This window comes from Monodelphis domestica, chromosome 7 (assembly GCF_027887165.1).
Source record: "Monodelphis domestica isolate mMonDom1 chromosome 7, mMonDom1.pri, whole genome shotgun sequence".
In the NCBI taxonomy this organism is placed as follows: Eukaryota; Metazoa; Chordata; class Mammalia; order Didelphimorphia; family Didelphidae; genus Monodelphis; species Monodelphis domestica.
The window spans coordinates 118,241,643-118,263,232 of NC_077233.1; the positions used below are offsets into that span (position 1 = coordinate 118,241,643).

Below are 21,590 nucleotides of genomic sequence, written 5' to 3' on the forward strand. Positions count from 1 at the left end.
ATAAATGTGTCCATATATTAATTAGGGTCTGGGCAACATAATATCTCAATCCAGTAAAAATATCATGCAGATTTCCTGAAATTACTCAGAGCCAGCTAGCAATAATTTCCATTGCTATGGCATTCCTGGCATGGGAGAAACTTGGAACACAAAACACTCTCAAATCATATCAGGTAAGTAACTACTCTCCCCCAATCTCAATTTTCCTTTCATGAGTCCATTTTACGTCACAAGATCATTCTAGTCATGGCCTCCTCACTATCCCTTTAAAATGACTACCTCTTAGTCTTTATTCATGTCGATTTCTTCTCATTCAGAAGTTTCTCTCTCGACCTACCTGTATACCATGTTCTATTTTGTAGAAGAGACTCTGGACTTTATGCTACCTATTGGCTCAACATTCAAAAAAGGATATGATTTTGTCCATAGAATTGACAATGGTGCTATTTTGTTACTTTTTAAAGATGAGGGATTGAAGCTGATTAAGTGATTCTCCCAGGAACACATTGCTAATAAGTCTCTGAGGGAAGAATTGAATTCAGGTCTTTCTAAGTCTAATGTTATGCCACCTAGTCGCCTCACTTACAGGCAAAAAATAGAAGGTAAATTGCCATCTATTTTATTATGCCATCCTAAGGGGCCCAAGACCTTTCTAACTTGCAGGTGAAACATCTCATGTGTACTATCTCCAGCTCTTAAAAAAAGTTAGTACATTGCAATCTGGAGACTGGTTTTATATGATCTCATGTGGGGAGGGGGAACTGGAAGGGAAGAGAAGGGTTCCCACACCCAAATGACTTCATCTCAAAAGCAGAACAAGGGTTCAATATATGCAAAGGAGAATCACAGTGAGAAAAGTGAGCCCATTATTAATGAGTCCCATTGGAAGTTCAGTCAATTTAAAATAAACAAAGAAACAGAATCATGCACACAAGACTTCACAGATACCTAGAAGATAACATTTATAATTATTTAAGAACATGAGCTACAAAATGGTTATCAGAACATGGTTTATTTTTAAATTTAGCAAAAAGTTTTACTGGTAATCCCTGAACATGTGTTTTAAAAAGAGAGAAAAATAAGTTTATTGCTTTCCTTTTTTTCCCACTTTAACTGTGGCATTGTACTATGAGGGAAAAGTCTCTGCAATAAATTAAGAATGGAGATTAAGAAGAGCAGGGGGAGAATCAATCCTGACAAGAAATGTTAGGAGCAAGTGAAGAGGTGTAAAGCGGCTTCAAAATAAGCTTTCCTTGGAAAAGTTTGCATTTTTTATCACAAAAATAAAATAGCAGCAGAGAAAGAAGATAAATATAAGTTAATTGCACACCAGTCCCATGAGAAAGCCCTTGTTATTAGCCAAAACGGTAGTATTCAGAATCAAATTTAGAATGCTTGTGTAAAGATTGTGAGTCTTCTATTAGAGAGGTGTCACTGAACTGGTCCAAATCAGAAGGGGTCTGGTGACCTGGGACATCATCTGCCAAAGTGTCCAGATAACTGCCCACTGATATTCCATCCAACCCATCACTGCAGTCCTGTAAGCTATTGTAGCTTCCTTGTAAGGAGGTGTTTTGGCTTTCCAATAAACTGCATAGGCTCCCACTAAGGCTGCTGCCTCGGCTGGTGATTGTACCCTTTTCTTCCATCATCCACTTGATGGACTCGATGCTGTCATTGATGATGAGCAGCTGCCGCATGAGCCTGACGTCAGTGGCTCTGAGGTTAACCTGTAGGGAAAAAGGAGGAAATGTATGTAATTTGCTTTACAATCTTCCAAATATGCAGAGCTTAAAAAAAATTCATAGAATTTTATATAAAATGAATCTCTATATACTATAATCTACCATATTTAAGTTATAATAGAAAATACAATAGAAGACATTCTTTAAAAAAAAAAAAGGAATGAGAAGTAGCTAGGAGGCTCAGTAGATTGAGAACCAGGCCTAGAGTGGAAGATTCTGGGTTAAAATCTGGCCTCAGACACTTCCTAGCTGGGTGACCCTGGGCAAGTCACTTAACCCCCATTCCCTATACCTTACCACTCTTCTGCCTTGGATCCAATACACAGTAGTGATTCTAAGATGGAAGGTGAGGGTTTAAAAATTAAAAGCAAACAAACAAACCCAGTGTCTTAGGTGTGCCATCAATGAGACAACATGGAACAATGGGAAAAACATAGTAAATCTAGTGAGATCTAGGTTCAAGTTCTGACTATATATGACTTAATCTTTTGAAGTCCCAAATTTTCTTAGTTTTAAAATGGTGTTCATCATACTTTCATTACATATTTTTCCACTGTAAATGGGCTCAATGGTTGTGAGCAAAGGAATGGGTAGAGGGCCTTCAGCTATTGTCCTACACTAGAAATGAGATTCATATCGGACACTATTTTACCACTAAAGGTTCCTCACCCCCCCCCTCTTTCTCTGCCTCTGTCTCTCTGTCTCTGACTCTTTGTCTTTCTCTGTCTCTCTGCCTCTCTCTCTCTCTCTCACACACACACACACACACACACACACACACACACACACACACACACACACAAAGTAGATAACTGCATGATGGTTGGAAAATGAAGAATTTGGTTCTGAATAGCACAGTCTGATACCAATGTTTCCTGTTTTGTTTCCTAAAGATCTTTAAGGTGACAATGCTGTGAGGGGGTGGATACTGCAGGGCACACCCTTATGCCTCATAGGGGAGAATCAGGCCTCTTGGCTCCAAATGCATGCATGTACAGCCTATAATTATAGTTCCTCTAAAAAAGAGTTTCCTGGTTATGGATTAATCCATAAGTCTGATAGAACCTTGGACCACGGGGTGAAAATGGCAAACTAACATTCAGCGGAGTGACATTTCCATGGATTATTTGAAGTACAATGAAGCTTGGGTTACAGGTTTCAAGTAACTGTATAAATAAAAAAAAAAATTAAAAAGGTGGGGGAGTCTTTGGTTGGCTCAGAAATTAAAGTAACTTGGATAACTTCCTAATCTTCTTCCAGAAAACCACACAAAATAAATATGGCATAGAATATAATAGAGGAAAACATTTATTTACATGAAATTGTACATATATAAAAGTTTATGAATTTAAGTTCAGATGGCTTCATTTATGAGGTACCATTGATCATGAACATACACACCAGCAACATAATTCATGAACTCAACACATATTGATCAAGTCCTTATTATGTAATGTTCAAGAACACACCAGGTACTAGACACAAAGAGAAACAAGTCAAATGCCCTGATGCAAAGGACCGTACAGCCTAAAGCAAGGAGCTGGTGAGTATTAATTGCAAAAATAACTATTACTTGAGAGAATGGGAAAAGGACAAATGAATGGTGTAGGCAAAGTACTATAGGAAGAATAAGGAGAGATTGTTTTTAATTGAGGAAATTTGAGAAGGCTTCTTGAAACTGAGATGTCTCAGTTGAATCTCAAGGAAACAGAGGGACAACAAAAAAATGGTAATAGGGAGAAGTATTGAAGGCTTATACCAGAAGTTTAAGACTTGGTCTCTATACTCTTATAGTTTATAATCAAGTTTGAGAGACATACACCTACGAAATATCTAAGGTAATCATGATCATAGGTTAATAGACTGAAGTTGAAAGAGACCTCAGAAGCCATCTATTTTAGCTTCCTTACTTGATAGATCAGGAAACTGAGATCATGAAGGTTAAATGACTCTCCCAAGACCATTGATATAGTAAATATCAGAGTTGGTTTTTGAAACCTCATCCACTTAACTTCAATCAGTTCTCTTTCCACTACACTATAAGATAAGAGCCAAAATGAGTGGTTCAAAAATAGCAAGGTCTAAAAAGTGTCATTAGATTATGAAGATCTTCAGTCAGGCATATACAGACATTCACGGGTAAGCATCTCACTGAATCTCCAATTCCTCTGGACCTTAGGAGAATAAAGGAAATTGAGGTAGAAGAGTGGATATTCTGGAGGAGTGACGGCCTTCATATCCAAATAGAAGTGTTATCCTAGCAACAGGTACCATTCCATGATCCAGATGAGGACAGAGCAGCATCAGAAGCAGGGGAAGGAGAACCAGTGGTGGAAGGGCGCCCCAGAGGCAGGGAATAGACATCAATGCCCATGCATTTATAAGCATGATTTGTTTTTAAGTAAGGGATTAACCATATTCAATATCTGATGTGGAAAATAGTTCTCTCTATCTCCACTGATTTCTTAAGCAATTTTAATTACTGTTATACTAGTGGTTTTCATGAATCAAATTTAAACAAATATGTTAGGCAATAAAGAAGGGAGCTGAAGTAGAAAGCAGACAAAGCTTCCTTTGATCATGAAATAACTCTTTCGAAAAATCACTCTTTGGAAATAAAATATCTACAGGTCATTGAACTACAGGTGGAAAAAAATAAAAATACAGGTCAAAGGGAATTTTTTAATCTGGCTGATTGATTATTATGGATTTAACATTGACCTTGTGTCCTCTCAGTGATTGCAGTAAAGATGAGGTGAGTACATGGATACTCTAGATGGTGGTAATAAGTATAGTATTTATATAAAACCTACTTTATGTCAGGTACTGTGTTAAGTACTTTACAAATATTTACAAATATCACAAAAAGCCTATGAGCCAAGTTTTATTATCATCCCCATTTTACAGATGAGGAAACTGAGGCAGCGGAGATTAAGTGACTTGCTCCATGACTAAATCAAAAACAACCCAAGAGATTCTCATCTTATTTACTCCCATGTCCCTGTCTTTGCACATACTTTTGCCTACATTAGAAATGAACTCCCTACATGTCAAGCCTTTAATATGGGGGACTTGGCACATAGTAGATAAACTGATAAATAAACTCTGTATCACACAAAAGAGGGCTGGGACATTTCTTCAGTTTCCTGGAACAGCATTATAGCACCATCTTTTTAACTTTGGAGAGGTTGCAATTACTGTTCAACCTTGAACATGTGAGCAATCCACTAAATTGCTAAATTACTATGTTGCCTCTGCCTTCGGCAGCTGCCCCACCCTTTCTTGCCACATTCATATATAAAGTCTGGCAATCATTTATACAGAGTGCTGAAGGTTGTGGTTTGGGAGGAGAGGGGGGAGGCTGGTACCTCAAACCCTGAGAACATTATACAAAGCAAATAAAATATCTAAACTCTGATACTCACCTATTTTTCTAAGCCATTTAACCAAGAATAAGTTAATTAACCCACTTTCTCATCTATAAAAAGGGGAAAATAATCCTTGTAATTCAATTCTTGCATTTATTAAGTAACTTTGACAAGTAAGGCACAGTACTAGGAACAGGTTATACAAACACAATCCCTGCCCTCAAGACACTCCCACTCTATAATACTATTCCATACATGGCGGTGGTGGGGAAAGGGCATCATTAAACCTTCATTTCTGAGAGAATGTGAGTTTTTGGAATTTATATTCTAATTCTGAACCACTAATGGGGTTTGAGGGGAACAGTGGAAAGCTATATTTTGTGTCATCATCATCTTTATCTCGGAATAATAAATGTAGAAATGATTTCCTAATTTCAAATCACATCATCATTAGTGCAGAGCAAAATCTGAGTAAGAGAAGGTAGTTTCTGGAAAAAGCATATAAAAGAATGAGGTATTATGACAGGCAATATCATTTAGGTAGGTCTAGGAATTCAGGTTCTGAAAGCAATCAGAGAACAACTGATTCATGATTATTTCTAGTTTTATCTCCGAGGTAAAGACAATATTGCTAAAAGGAAGTGATGAAATGAGCAATAGTCCAAATATCCATCTCTTTGTTTGGATAGCAATAATAAAGTGCTAGCACATGATGGTTATTCAATGAGTACTTGTTTAATTGACTGTTTTCACAGAAACAAATCAAAATGACATTTAACAAAAGAAACGATGGATTAGTTGGGGTATTAAAAACTAGTGAATCTGATTCTCTTCTCATTCTGCCATTTGTTTAGGCTTAAATGCCAATGAATTTTTTCTAGTTAACCCAAATCCCATAGCATAACTAGTGTTACTCATTAAGTGTTCATTGAAAAAAACACACACACATACACAATTGATGTGCCATTTTCTTAAGTCAAGAAACTGTTAGTGATGGTAAAAGAAAGAGATGAAAAAAAAGTCTCTCCTCTTGGTTTATTTCAATTATAGCTTTTGCTATAAATCTTGCAATTTTGTCCTGAGAGAAAAGGACTCTTGTGAAGGAGGAGTGCCTAAAATTGTGGATAAAAGTTTACCATACTCAATCAGCGTCACACAGATAGTATGTTTCACAGTCAGTATCAAAACCAAGATCTTCCTGACTTCAACTTGCTAGAGACATAGACCTCCCTCCAACCCTATAAATTAGAGAAGATGTTTATCTGAATTACGAGAGGAAGTTTTTCACTGGGAGTTCCTAACAGATGAATTTACTCCAAGTCCATTTTAGTTTGAGGAAGAATGCGAGAGCAAAGAATATAGTCAACTCCTCACTATTCAGGAGTTGATATTTACTCTAGGATTTGTTTTATCCTGAACAAGGAGAACTATTATTGGCCAAAGTCCTGAAGGTTGATGAGCAAAGAACATTGACAATTTTTTATTATTAAAGGACTGTGTAGGTGAGTTCCTTATGGTGTAGTGGTTAGAATACTGAACTGAAAATCAAAGTGTCCGTTTATTTAAAGAAAAATCACTGACACTCACTGGGTCTTAGTTTCCCCCAATGTGTATTGACAGGTATAAATGAAATTATTTCTAAGGTCATGCATGAAATAAATAGTTTAGGTCAGAATTTGAAAGATTTGAACCTTGCTTCTCTGACTCCAAGTCCAGACTTCTTTATCCTTACTCTGTATCCTTACTCTGCTCCCTTTTAGTCATTTTTCTGACTAATTGGAGTAACTATAAGAAATAAAGAAAGGATTGAGAGAGAGTGAAATAATTAATCATACTGCTTGTATGAAAGATTTAGTTAAAAACAAAAAACAACATAAACATTAATACATTGACAAAACAAGCACTTGGGATTCTATGTGGGTTTTATCTTAGCAACTTTTAGGTATCATAGAAGTTTCTGCTCTAAACATTTAAGGGTTCAACTGGGAAATAATATTTGTCTTACAGTACTGGGCAGCTATGGATAGAGCATGGAGTACCTGGAGTCAGGAAGACTCATCTTTGTGAATTCAAATCTAGTCTCAGATACTAACTTGTGACCCTGGACAAGTCACTTAACCCATTTGGCCTCAGTTTCCTGATCTGTAAGATAAGCTAGAGAAGGAAATGTCAAGTCACTTCAATATCTTTCTAGGGAACATTCCAAATGGGATCACAAGGAGTCCAAAAACATTCAATAGCAGCTCATATGTATATTTATCTTCAATATATCAACAATGAATTAATATTTCAAGTAGAGGGACTGATGAATAAATTTGTCACATTTGGAAAACTTTGAGTGTAACTAGAATAACTAATGCCTGAATGTTGCTACCATCTTTTACTTTATCTTCCTTCCCTTACAATTTTTTGGCTCTACTTCTAGGGCATTTTTGACAAATTAACATGGAATATACTCTCTGTTTATGAATTTCCAAGTTAAAATCCCAGGCCCCTGGAGAGAAATCACAAATGCCTAGGGCAGTTGAAATCTGAATCCCAGGGATGGTATTCTACTTTGCATGCTCATTAAAAAAAAAAAAACAGCATTGTGTCCTGAGAAGAAAAGAAAACAGATTACAGCTGCCTTTCAGAGTGATAGATATTACATCCCTAATTTCTATACAAGAATATAGAATCGGCATTGTTCATTCAGATTTGCTTGGAAAGTAATCAGTAGTTGGAGGAAGTGAGTTCTTTATCTCGGGTTGGCAAGGCCCCTTTCTTGGCCACATTTCTTTCCATACATACTTTTGTACATTTCAAAAAGCATCAGAATGTTCCAAATTGCACAGCCTTGATTCCCATTGCTTGAAAAATTGCTTCTCCACCAGTTTTCTCCACTCTTCTCTCCTTTCCCCTCCCTCTAGGTTTACTGCAGGGATTATTTCAAAAACTCTTTCTCTGTTACTAGTACTGTGAATTTCTATTTCATACAGCTGTATTAACAATCATATTTATAAACCACCTTCCAAATTATCTTCTCAGCAGGATCTTTAAGATTTGATTTTGTCCTTGGAGTCTGTAAAGTAAGACCATGTAGCCATGTTATTTTTCTGCCCATGGTGATGTTACCAAGAACACTTTGGAGATCACACCTTCTGTGTCCTCATTCCAGAGCATCTTTCTTCCTTCCATCTCCTACTCCTTCTTAGTTTCATATTCCTTTCAATGTAGGCTGGAAAATTCAGTAAATAAATCTGTTTCTGGTGTCTGGAGAACCCAGGCATCCACAGTGACACCAGCCAGCTTTGTTCTTCTCCACTGGTGCTCTTGTTTGGTGAATTGAAAGCAAAAACAAAAACAAAACAAAAACAAAACCTTTGTGAAGAGTAATTTCCCAACAGGCCAGTTAAATTATGCACATAGAAAACACTGTCATCAGCACAGTTGCCTGATTGATGTTGTTTTGGGAAATTGGAAAGGAAAGCTGCATCTGGCTGGCTTCAAAATCAACAAACAGGAGGACATTCTTGAATCTTGCCTGTGAGTTCTGTGCACCAAACCTGCCTCAGGCCTCTCAACTTTAGCCAAAATTCTCAGTCTTCTCCTGATTTCAGATTTGTCCCTTCCATCAATGATGGAATAATCAGGATATGTCCTCTCACCAAATGATTAAATCTTCCAAAAGAATCCCAAAGAAGAGCAAAATGATGCTATTTTGACTGTTTTTAAAAAAATCAAATATCAGACCAAACACTATCTCTGTAATATCTAATTCATGTCTATAATAAAATACAAGATATTGTTTACATTATTCCCCTACTCAGAAATCTTCAGTAACCCCCAATTGCCTTCCAAATAAATTTCAAATCCTCTATTATTTCAGGATCTCTTCACTTTTTCCAGCTTTACCTTGCATTCCTTCACTCCACACATTCTGTGGTTCATAAAATTGTATTATTCTCAGTTACCAAAGCATACTCTAGCCTATCTTACATCTTTGCCTTCAATACTCTAGTCACTATGGCCAAAAAGTCTTCCCTCCGTCTTTCCAGTTTGTTGAATTTGAAGTTCACTTGAAATGATATATTATCAAGAAATTCCAGTGCCTTCCCAGGGTGGGTGCCATTCAGTGTGAGAGTGTGAAAATGCAGCCTAATGTCTCCTTTTTAAGTTTCTGGTTTTAGGAAGTTGTCTAGGGCACTAATAGATTAGGTGACTTTTCCATTTATATGCATGGCTGTGAACCAGGTCTTCCTGCCTCTAAAGCCCATTCTTCATGATCCCATTTGGGGTTTTCTTGGAAAAGATACTAGAGTGGTTTACCATTTCCTTCTCCAGCTCATTTTATAGATGAGAAACTAGGGCAAACAAGGTTAAGTGACTCGTCCTAAGTCACAAAGCTAGTAAGTGTCTGAGGCCATATTTGAACTCGGGGAGATAAGACTTCCTGACTCAAGACCCAGCACTCTATTTGCTATGCCACTTCACTGCCTTTTGAACACAAGAGGTGGCAAAAAAGGTTTATAGTATTTGCAACACTCTTCTCCCTCTGATGTCATAAAGTACTTTGTGTGCTGCTCTACAAGGCAACTGCCCTAAGAGTTTATGTTTTATCCTTATACTAGAAAGAAATCTCCATGAGGGAAAATGCTACATCTTAACTAAACTTTGCTTCTTGCCTGTTGTTTAGTCTGGTGCCCCTGAACAGTTGATGCTTAATACACGTTAGTCAAATGAATGAATGAATTGTTGATTAATACAAGAAAAAATGCTTCCCTAAATGATTGCATTATGCATATCCAGTCTCTAATTTACAGTTGATTACATTAGCCAAAATTATTTAAGCCCAGGCAGATTTGATTAGGATGATTTAACAAAACATCATAAATGACAGAGCTAGTCACTGTGGTTCCTTTGCTAGCAAAGGTTCTCTTAGAAATAGACCTTGCATGATTTTTGCTCATGCAACATGTTCCTTAAATTTTTGCATTTAGAACCACAACAGATTACCCCCAAGTTGATGGAAGAGCTATGAAAATTATGGGTTTGTTTGTTTTTTTTTTCTGTAGCAGTTGTGAAATCCACCTTCTATGCAATTTTATCAGCTTCATCAAAGATCAAAATCACAGTTCCAACCATATTTGTCCTTAATTTAAAAAAAAGCATTGGTGTCTTTCCCCAGAATTGTCTCTACTACAAAACAGAAAGGCATCTGTTGGGCCTCTAAAATCTGGGTCTTGGTCTACTTTTTTGGGCCCATGAATCCCTTTCATTCACCCTACATTCCAATTGATTTGGCTGACTTGTTCCTCAATGTATAACATTCTTTTGCTTTTATATAGGTTATAACATGGGTAGAAAACAAGCTTTCCTATTCTGTCTCTAGGAATCTCTCTCCTCTTGCAAAGCTCAACTTAAGTAACTAGTCCTACCAGAAGACTTCTCTCACTCTGCTGTTAGCCCTAACTAATCCACAGTATACCTCCTCTCTATATGGAAACAAATTACCTTACTTTTACTTCATGTGTATGTGTGTGTGTGTGTGTGTGTGTGTGCATACATACACACATGTGGGTTTTGAATTTATTTAAATGAGTGCATTGTCCCCCCAATGAATGAAAGACCCTTAAAGGGCAGAGACTATTTCATTTTTTTATTTCCCCTAGTACTTACTTATAGCAAAATAAATAACATATAGTTCCTAGTCATTTAATAAATATTTGACTGAAATAAAACATGGACTCAGAATCAAAATATAACTTGATGTTTTCATCCTATAAGATCATTCAGGGCTCAACATAGTCTAGAAAAGTTTCATTCCTCCCATCTTTGATTTTAATATTTCTACTGCAAACATAAAAATCTTAGGAATTTTTTTCATATTTTTTAACTAAATTGTGAGAGAGATGTGTAATAATTTTGCTGAGTTGATCTTGCGCCTTTCATTTGCCAACACTGGGGAATGGGGAGTTCTTGTTGAAAATAAAAATAATTACACTAATCATTATTTCTAAAGTATAAATATTTTAATCAAATAATTTTGATAGAAAACTTCAAAAATGTATGTGGCTCTCCTTGATAAAGCAGTGTTTATTGAACCACATTAATCTTTTTAAAGCAATACATCACATTTATATACATATATACATATAAGTTGCTAAGTCATTTCAGTTATATCTGAGTCTTCATGATCCTATTTTGGGTTTTCTTGGTAAAGATACTCAGGTGGTTTGCCATTTTCATGTTCAGCTCATTTTACAGATTAGGAGACTGAGGCAAACAAGGTAAAGTTTCTTGCCAAGGGTCACACAACTAAAAGATTATTCCTCACAACCATACTGTAAGATAGATAACAGGAAAGGAGACTGAACCTAAGTCAGGGGTAGAAGGAATTCCCAGGTGATAAAATTTCCTCTACTATTTATAAGGGGAACCTTCATTGCAGCCTATTTATTTCCTCAGAAAGTTGTCTGGGGCAAGGAAAAGTTTCATGACTTGCCTGGGATTACACAGTCACTTTGTATAATGTGTAGAATTTGAACCCAGAATTTCCTGATTGATTCTCTAGATAGCTCTTATATTCATATCCCTATTTTATAGATAGGAAAACAGATTCAGAGAAATTAAGAGGTTTGCTTAATATAGTCCAATTTATGCTTATCTATTTCAAATGGACTAATGTTTCATTTCCCTAGGAGCTAGGAAATGAAGGTGTCTACATAAGAGAATGTTCAAGATGTTAGAAATTCCCTCTATAACTTCTCCAACAAGTTCATATAATATCAATTTTGAAAGACGTTCCATAATGAGAAATGCCATCTCCCCTCGGCAGGTAGCCCATTTCCTTTTTGGAAACTAATCATCACTAGTGAATTTTTTCTAATCATGTGCCATAATCTGTAGTTTTTCAGTTTCCATTGCTCTTGGTTCTGCCTCTGGGGCCAAACAAAACAAGTGGACTAATTATCTAGTATGACAGCAATGAACTGTTTTGGAGCCACATATTTTGTGTCTCCAAGTCTTCATCTCAGATCCTCCAAATGATCCTATGTTGGTATGTTTTTTTTTTATCTTTCTCCACTTTACCCTCCTCAGGACAAGCTATTCTCTATCAGTGTTCCTTCTAAAATGTTCATTCCTAAAATGTCCCACATTTCTAAATATGTGAATGGAAGTTGGGCAGTTAATCTCAAGGCATTTGTATCCCTAAAAGCCTCCAAAAGGAGCACCCCTTTATTTATACTCTTCAGCTCACTACTTTACTTGCACCAGAATGATATCTAGATTTCTTGATTATGTTCTTAACCCAAGATGAGTTTTACTTTGTTTAAAAAATATGTTTAAATACCAAGGTTGAAAGATTGCTATGTTTGTAAAAATTGTGACAAATGTCCATCAATTCATAGGTTTTAAAAATGTCATACAGCAACTTATGTGAAATACGAAAGTGTGTTTATTTGCTATTGCAATTAATTGGGCTATTGAGAATTTTGGGGATTTTAATAACTACATATTTGTACTACTGTATTTTTAAAAATGAAAAATTGTTAACCTTGTTCAATTCATTTGCCTTCCACTCACAGTGATCATGGCCAGATATTAAGAGGAAATGGATCTCATTTTTGGTGAGAAAGCCTTGCATTTTATATTTTCTTACCTGACACAGTGTCAATGATTATAAGCTACATTCTTGAATTTTAAAGCTCTTTTATTATTATATTTTTCTTGGATGTGCAATATACTTTTTCAGTTTTTTTATTATTTTTTCTCTCCTTTTTATATTTGAAGCACATGTCACCAGCATTAAGATTTTCTTTAACTTTTTGACTTTTCAGTGCTACAAGTTTGAAATGCATTTGCTAATGCATGCCCTAAAAAGCTTGTGACTATAAAAATGATGCCACTAATTACTTAATAAATTATGGTACTTTGCTTAATGATTCTGTCTGATTCCAGGACAAGATATACACACAAGAACCATTGCACAGAGCCAAAGAAAGGCCAATCCAGGATGGATTGATGCACTTCTAGGCCAATACAAAGGTCTTGAACCTAGTATGAAGACTCGAGGTTACTGTGTTTATCATTGCTAGACATAGGCTTTCCTTGTGTCCACACTCACTCTGAAGATACTCACAGAGGAGTATCCCCAAACTTGGCTCCTACTTGGCTTCTATGATCTGGTCCCTTTCTTTTCTGCCTCTCATAGTGTGGTACCTTTCTGTAGTCCTGGCTATTGACTGGGCAAATGCATCATTGCTTAGATCATTTTGATTGGGCCCTGATTGAAGGACCTGTTATAGATTTATTTTTCTTTTACTTGGAATTTTTACACATAAGACTTTGATAGTCTATATTTTAATCCAGAAATTTTTCTTTCTTTTTCTTTTTTCAATTTTTCTGATGTCTTTTAATATCTCTTGCCAATTGATTCATATACCTCAGCCATGCATCCCTAAGTGATCCCGATTTTTTAATCACCCTCTTAACGGGGGGAATGTAAAAAAAAATATTATTATTTAAATTGCAAAGTTTAAATTCCTTTTGAGAAGAATTTTAGGTAAAGAAGATGTTACCTCTATGAATCCAGAACTGAACTGTTGGAGAAGCCACCACGAAAATGCCTCCAGACCACAAGTTGCACAAAATTGAACTTTGGGTGTGGTTGATCGAACATTTATTTGTATGTATACTTTTATGCCAAAAGGGGACTGCCCCCTAACTAGCTTTTTGTCAATGCGTTTCAGCAATTATTGGTTTAATTTTTTTTCTTTCTCTTATCCTCAAATTATTGTAATGTTTAAGTTGATTATGTTCTCATGATCCTTTTTGGGGAAACTTTGCTCCCCAACAATAATCAAACGGGGGATGGTAAAAAATAGACTCGAATACAGGACTACAATCCCCACAAGCCTTTGCTCCACTTCCCCAAAATGCTTTGTAATCTCACAGGAATTCTGAGGTGGGCCAAGATCGAGGAAGGATTTAAGCTGGTGGCAAAGGTTTTTGGGCCTCTTTTGGACTTCTGTTTTGGAGCAGGTGCATCTCTTCTGTGATGTGAGGTTATCTGGCCTAGACCTCTGGCCTAGGCACGTGTTTTTTTTTTTTTTATTCTGTATTTTCTTTAATCTTTAACCTTTAATAAACCTCTAAAAAAAATAATACTCCTTGCAGAGAGAAACTAATTTCTACCTGCCTCAGTCTCCCCATATTCCTAAATTTTAATCTTTACACCACTCCACTAGAGACCACATGTTGATATGCATTCATTAATCACTGCTCTTTGGGTTCAGTTGTTCAGCTAGTTCTCAATTTTAATGCTACCTACATCTTTCTATTTTATTCACAAGACTATTTTTAAAATCACTTACAAATGTATTTCTGAGATCAAAGTATCTATGTCTATATAGATCAAATGTCTATGGCATTGCCCTGATCAACCAGTTTAGTAACACCATCAAAAAAGGAAATGAAGTAAATCCAGTTCCACCTGTTTTTAGCAAACTCAAAATGACTACTAGTAATGATCACTTCCTTTTATAAATGCTCACAAACCATGCCTTAAGTATAACATCCTAAAATTAAGCCAGGGATTGAAAGAAACCTCAAAGGTACATATTTTGCGCGATCTAAATTCTTTCCTTTTTATTAACTCATGGCACTTTTTGTCCATAACCATTTTTTCTAGAAAAGTTCCTTCAGTTCTTTGGTTTAACCTGGAAATGATGAGAATTCCAAATATCTAAGATCCAGGACACTACTAACTATGTGATTACCCAAATATACATATTTTCCCTTTCAATGACACCAATCTCATCCCAAATTTGACTGCCCATCATATGTGATTCTTGTCGAAGTACTCTCTTTAAGTTCTGCACAATGGTATCTCCCTCCATCCTGGAAATCTTCCTTATATTTTCATGACACAACATAGACACTAATGGAAATGTGACTTACAAATGCATTATCACTCACTCTTCCACCTATTATCATATGCATTTCTTAGATGGCATCCTTTACATCATTTTCCCCAAATGATTCTTTTTTTGTAATGTGTAGCAGTCTGGTCAAGCTACTGAGTCTCTTTCTGTTGACATTTGGGTAATCCTTGACTTCAATTCATTTAGAAGGATTAGACTCATACTGCTTGACCTCAGGGGGATAGGAGTGAGGAGCAAAGGGTAAAACTTGCAAAACCACACATTTAGACTTGAAATAGGAAGGGAAACTATTTCTTAATAATTAGAGCTCTCCAAAAGGGGAATGGGCCATCCCCTAAACCATACGTCTTGGTCAATGAAGTACTCTTAAATTCTGAAATACTGTGATTTTGTGAATTCTTAGGAGAAAAGAATATTTCATGGCATAGCCATACACTTTCACCCACAAAGTTCTCCCCTTGCTTAATTCAGAATTTTTTATTGGATTTTCTACGGAAGCCCATTTTCCTTTGAAGTTGATATTATTCATGGTGGTTTCCTAGAACACTGTCTTTCTTACTTGTGCAGGCTTTGTCAAGTGATTTTTAGATGTGTGACATTATTCACAATGTACCATTCTCTCAGCTGCATAATATAGATTCAATAAAAGATTTATTTCAGTAGCAGTATAACCCAATTACATATTGGAATAGAAAACATGAAGGGCAAAGGAGACTTGGGTTCCATTTGTCCCTTTTCACTAACTTACCATATGACCCTGGGGAACTCATTCTCCACACTTCAATTTCCTTTTCCAAAAAATGTCCGATATGGAAGAATACTACCAACTTTAAAGGTCTGTCTTTTCTTGAGAGGTAATAGCTGAGTCACACAGAGGTTTACAATTAGGGGAAGTGATTCTCTTGTATATAATTCACAGGTTCCTTTTGTCTAAATCCCCCAAGACTAACACTTTACTCAGCAGCATTAAAAACAGTATATCTCTACATGGAGATCTCCCTTTGTGCCAATCAAATTTCAAGGTAGAATCTTTTCATTTTTATATGGCAACAGCTGAGTTCAGAACACAGAGAGATCAGGAAGTCAAATAAACTAGGTCAGGGCTGTCTAACCTGAGCTCCAAGTGCATCTGGACTAAGCAGGACAATCCCCACTTCATCACTTCCTTCTCAGTCCCTCCTATAGGCACCGCGCCCCCTTTTATTCAGATATGGTCTTAGAGTGCACATTGGATTCCAACACAGCTTGATTCTGGGTGGGGGAGGACTCCAAGGAAGTAGCCCAGTGCATCTGGAGCAGAGACAACATTGAATGATTTTATGAGTCCACCCCCCTGCATTAGTCATAGCATAGGAGGAAAATTGAACCTCAATCCAATTCTCTTTGGTTGAATCTATCCTGGACCACAGGGGCTGGGCCCCTGCTGTTTTCTGCTTGGCTCTGCTGTCAAAAGAGCTTAAGGGAGTTTTCCCAAGCATCTGTGAGCTGTTCATTAGTGTGTAAGAAATGCCTGAGTAACAACCACAAAGGGTGTTTAAACCATCCCAGACTGAGTTGGGGAGGAGTAATATGAGGGGTAAATTTGACTTAGATCAAGGCCAGTTTGATTTCACTAGTCTAGACCTGACCTTAGCATGCAAATTACTTTCTGGAAGTAGATTATGCATTTTGGGAAGTAAACACTCTACCATGCTTCATTTTGTTAAATAGCACCCTGGTGCCTTATGTTAATGTCCCCCCTAAAGTGCCAAATGTACTCCCAGGGAAAATCCAGCTGATTGAGTCAGAGAATAAAAGAGGAAAAATAGGACTATTTCCCATTTTTTTACCAGAGGCAATAACTAGGAAAATTTACTATTTAATTCACAAATTCAATAGACCCCCAGAAATTCCTACTTTTAAAGGACTTTGGATTGTATCTAGTTCATTTCTTCCATCTTACAGATGAGAGAACTAAGGTCAATACTGCTATATAGGAGTAGGCTATGACAGATCTTACTTCCTTTTTTTTTAAACTGGGGATGGGGGGGGTGATGGGAAGGGAGACTGGAAAGCCATTCATTTATTTATTGAACAAACACTGATGTCAAAAGATCTGGGTTTAAATTTTGAGCATGCCACTTAATACTTTTGCAATTTTGAGCAAATCACTAAATCACTCTAAGCCTGTTTTCTCAATCAGAAATATTACACCCCTTCCTACTTTAAATCTATGATCCTGTGGCCCTATGAAGCACTAGCTTTGTTCAAAATAGTATGTAAAGTTGGGGGAGCAAGATTCAGTGATATTTAAGATATGGTATCTGCCTTCGTGGAGGTTACAATCTAGCTCAAGGGATATTTATTACATTAATACTGATGATAATATTGATATATATTATATATATGCATACATGCAGAATATCCCCCAAAGTCCTAGTGCAGTTTAAGTTTTCATAGCTTTGACAGCTTAAAATGACACCATACTATATTTGAGATACTATATATACAATATTATCAATTAATAATTGATATTGGTATCAGCACTTTCAAGTTTGCCGAGGTTTTTGCATAAGGTATCTCTTTTGAATGCTCAAACAAGGTATGGTGGGAAAGGTACTGGCTTTGTATTCCCAGGACCCAGGTTCAATCTCATCTCCGTCATTTACTACCAAGAAGACCCTGGGAAAAATCATTTAATCTTCTGAGCATCAGTATTCTTAACTGTAAAATAAAGGGACTGGACTAGGTGGCCTCTGAGGTTCCTTCCTGGAGGTATGATCCAATATATTAATCTATTAACCTATGAGGAAAGTATTTTTACAATTGATAGCCCCATTTTACAAAAGATGAAACAGCATCAGAGAGGTTGTGACTTGCCATGGTAATCGAGCAATAACACGTAAGATGTCCATTTTGAACCTATGTCTTTCCGATTCCAAATCCTTCCTTCTTAACCATAATGTGGAATAGAATGTGATAAGAGAGTAAGGGAAGCACAAAGTACTATGGAACATCAAAGAAAGGAAAATTCATTTCTGACTGGGAGTGAGGGGTGTAGTGTGGGGATCAGTTAATTAGAACTCCTGGGATTAGCTTCCAGTAGATATCTAATTCAATGGCTGACTAGGGGCAAGTCTCTTAACCCCATGTGATTATGCTTAACCACCTCTGAAATAATACCACTGTTGTAACTTTGGTGGAATGCTGTGGGGCTTAATTAATTACTGCTTGTAAAGCAGTTAGAGATCCTGGGATGAAAGGTACTATGAATGTTTACAGTATTACTATTATAATTAACAGACCACATTCTTAGCCTATGTAACCCACTGGGAAAATCCATCCCTTGCTCAGGATGAGAATTTGCATCACTATCATTATCCAAGAGTAACAAATATGTTGGTTGCTTTCACACCCTATTGTGACAATTAATTTTATGGTTACGCCATATTAAATTAAGTATTTAGTCACTTTTTCTTTTTTGTTTCAGCAGCTGGTTTTATAAAACTATGATCATTTCACTACAATTATTTTCAGATTGCTAAAATCCAGAATAATGCATTTAAATGTTTATGAAAGATATTTTCTTAGAACCATATTATATATAGTACTTAGAATCATAAGCATAGACCAAACATATATGTTCAATCCCCAGAGATAGAGAAATTTATGACTAGAAATGAGACTTGATAATGTGAAATATTCTGAATGAATATCTCTAAATATTGCAACAAAAATTAGTCTTATTTCAAGATGGGTTCAGATACTTCCTTTGTTGAAGCCTTAAGCTTGAACATGATTAGAAATTCTGGAGATATTTTGACACTTAGATCTTGGCAAAGAATCTGACACTATTCATATTATGATTAAATAAAATGGAGGGATAACACAACAGCACAGTTTGGCATATTTGGACATGGTGGCTTCATCATACTCAAAGAATAGCAAAAATGAATTAAATGGTTGGAATCATCTTAGTGATGTGTCTTTAATGGAGTACTCTAGAAATCTGTCCTAGAAACTGTGTTGTTCAGCATTGTTTTTAGTTACTTGGATGAAAATATAAATAGCATGTTTGTAAAATCACACAAGGCTTGAATAGATAGCTAATACATTATTCCACCGAGTTTGTAGCCCAAAAAACCTTGACAAGCTTAAACACTGGGCAAATAAAATACTGTGAAATTTAGTAGGTATTGATATGAAGTTCTAGAAATCAGTTCAATAAATGTACAATGGAAAAGGCACAGTTCAACAATAATTCCCTGAAATCCAGCTCTGTGTTCCATCGGGCTGCTAGTTCACTATGAATCAACAGTGTGACATTGCTAAATAAGTTAATACTATATTGGCTTCTTCAAGACAGATAACGTCCAGTGTGTGTGTGTGTGTGTGTGTGTGTGTGTGTGTGTGTGTGTGTGTGTAGGGTGGTCATTCTGCTAGACATTGCCCTTTTTAGGCCATAATCTAGTATTTCCCAGATTTTAGGAACAAACTATGCATGCTAGAGCATTTGACATTCTGGAAGTGATGTGAGAGTGACTAAGGTGAAGTGTGGCACAGAGTGTTGGACTGATTATAGACTTATCCTCTCCCAGCAAGGCATTCATATTCAATAAAAATAGTGGCCTTGGGACAAAGACAGTACCAAAGGAAACTGAGTGACCACTTATTAGAGATGTTCTAAAAGGAATTCTTGGTCAGATATTGGTTGAATTAGAAGTGTTCTGATATCCTTTCTTATTAAGTGATTTCTGTGATTCTATGAAATGTTTCCAACAATATCTATCAGGTTGAGTGAACCTAAAGGGTGTAGATTTCTAAACTGGAAAATGGTATTAATTTAATTTGTTCTTGTAGATCTGTTTGGTATGAAATGTATAACTTTTTAATATAGAAATTATGTTCCATATATATTATTTTGTTAACTCTTTGTTGGGTTGAATCGAAAGGGATTTTTAATCTTTTAACAGTGTTGGAGAATCCTAACAGTCACGTCAATAAATGGGAAAACCTGATTGACCAATGCATATGAGATTATTCACACTTAGGAATTGAAAATATGCCTCAAAAGGTTACAACTGCGTGTAGTACACCTATATTACTTTTATTGTGATTTGTTTAATGCAGTATTAGATTCAAATTCTGGCAATACATTTGAGTTATGACATTGGAGAATTATCTAAATAATAGAAACATAAAGCTATAAAAAACCTGATCACATTGTACAACCTTATCATTTTTGAGAAGGAAGCAAAAGTCTAGCAGAGTTAAAGAGATTTTTCTAACTTCAGTTATTATGTGACAGTATTAGTGTAGGGCTTCTAACTGGATTCCTTCCACTAAACCATGCTGCTATGAGTAACTCTTTCAAGCAAGATACTATTTCTGATCTTGAATTAAACAAGCAGGTCTTAACCTATAGTAGTATTGATAGAAACTACTAAAATGTATCAACATTCATGGATAATACTAGCATGATGTCACTAAATATTTTATAACATGGCTCATTATAGTTTCATTTTATATAAAAGAAACTAGGGCACAATATACAAGTAATTTATTAAAGGTTAGTTCCTAGTTTGCAAAGGTGGCTGGGAATAAAATCCAGTGTTCTTATTTCCATTCCCATGTTCTCATATCTTAGTGCTGAAAACTTAATTCAGTCAGATTAAGTGATGTATGAAAAGCAATCCTCATATACATAAAAATTAACATAAATCCAATATTAATTCATCACTTCCAGCTCTCAAAGATCATAAATGAGTGTGATGAAAGCAGATGTCTGACATATGGTAGCAGATGGGTCATTGCACTTAAAGTGAGCTATTGGAAATAAACTCTCTCTCTCTTTTGCATGTACTTAGAACATACTAAAGGGTGATAGAGATGCAGGGGAAATAATCAGAGCTGATCAACAATTTTTCCTCATATTTTAGAGTTTCTGGTCATTATTCTGTGGAAGGTCTTAGACCTAAGACACCATTGCTGTTAGGCTGTTTTGTGTTGTATCCATGGAACAAACCAGCTATGAAAACCTGCAATGGAAACCTCCATACAACTGTAGACATGCTAATACAAGCTCAGCCATTTAGGTCAATACCCACTGGCAAGACATGACTGCTGGTGGCAGAAAGTGTTAGAACAGATGGTACACAGTGGATTCATTAAAACGTGTCCAGACATCTGGCTCCACTGAAAAACAAAGCTTTACTCCTCCTGATCAGATGGTGTACTATCCCTGAAGAACACCTAGGATTTCAGCAACAGGACATTTAAACCTCTATATTATGCATGTCTTTCATTGTAAATTAGCATTAAAAATGATGCTTATTATAGAATGCTAACTTGGCGCCAAGAGCACACTGCACAGGACACAGTTAGACAAGGTGATACCCAGTAGGCTATCATCTAGAATAGCTATTCAATTATTTTACTGTATATGAAGCAATGTGTTTGAATTTTATGTCTTATTTTTAAGGACAGTACCCAGGCTAGTTTCAAACTTCCTTTAAAAATGTCCAGAAATAATAACAATAATAATAATAGAAAAATTTGTAGGATAATAGATC

General features: G+C 36.1%; 1 protein-coding gene across 2 annotated transcripts in view; it reads right to left on the bottom strand.

Moving 5' to 3' along the window:
* Positions 1 to 996: 996 nt before the first annotated feature.
* LURAP1L (leucine rich adaptor protein 1 like) overlaps positions 997 to 21,590 on the bottom strand; it is a 51,784-nt gene continuing 31,190 nt past the window's right edge. For both annotated transcript variants that reach the window (XM_001365767.3, XM_007499570.2), the window contains exon 3: positions 997 to 1,730. In XM_001365767.3, the coding sequence (XP_001365804.2) occupies positions 1,356 to 1,730 (375 nt within the window). In that variant the 3' untranslated portion in view covers positions 997 to 1,355. The remainder of the gene's footprint in view (positions 1,731 to 21,590) is intronic.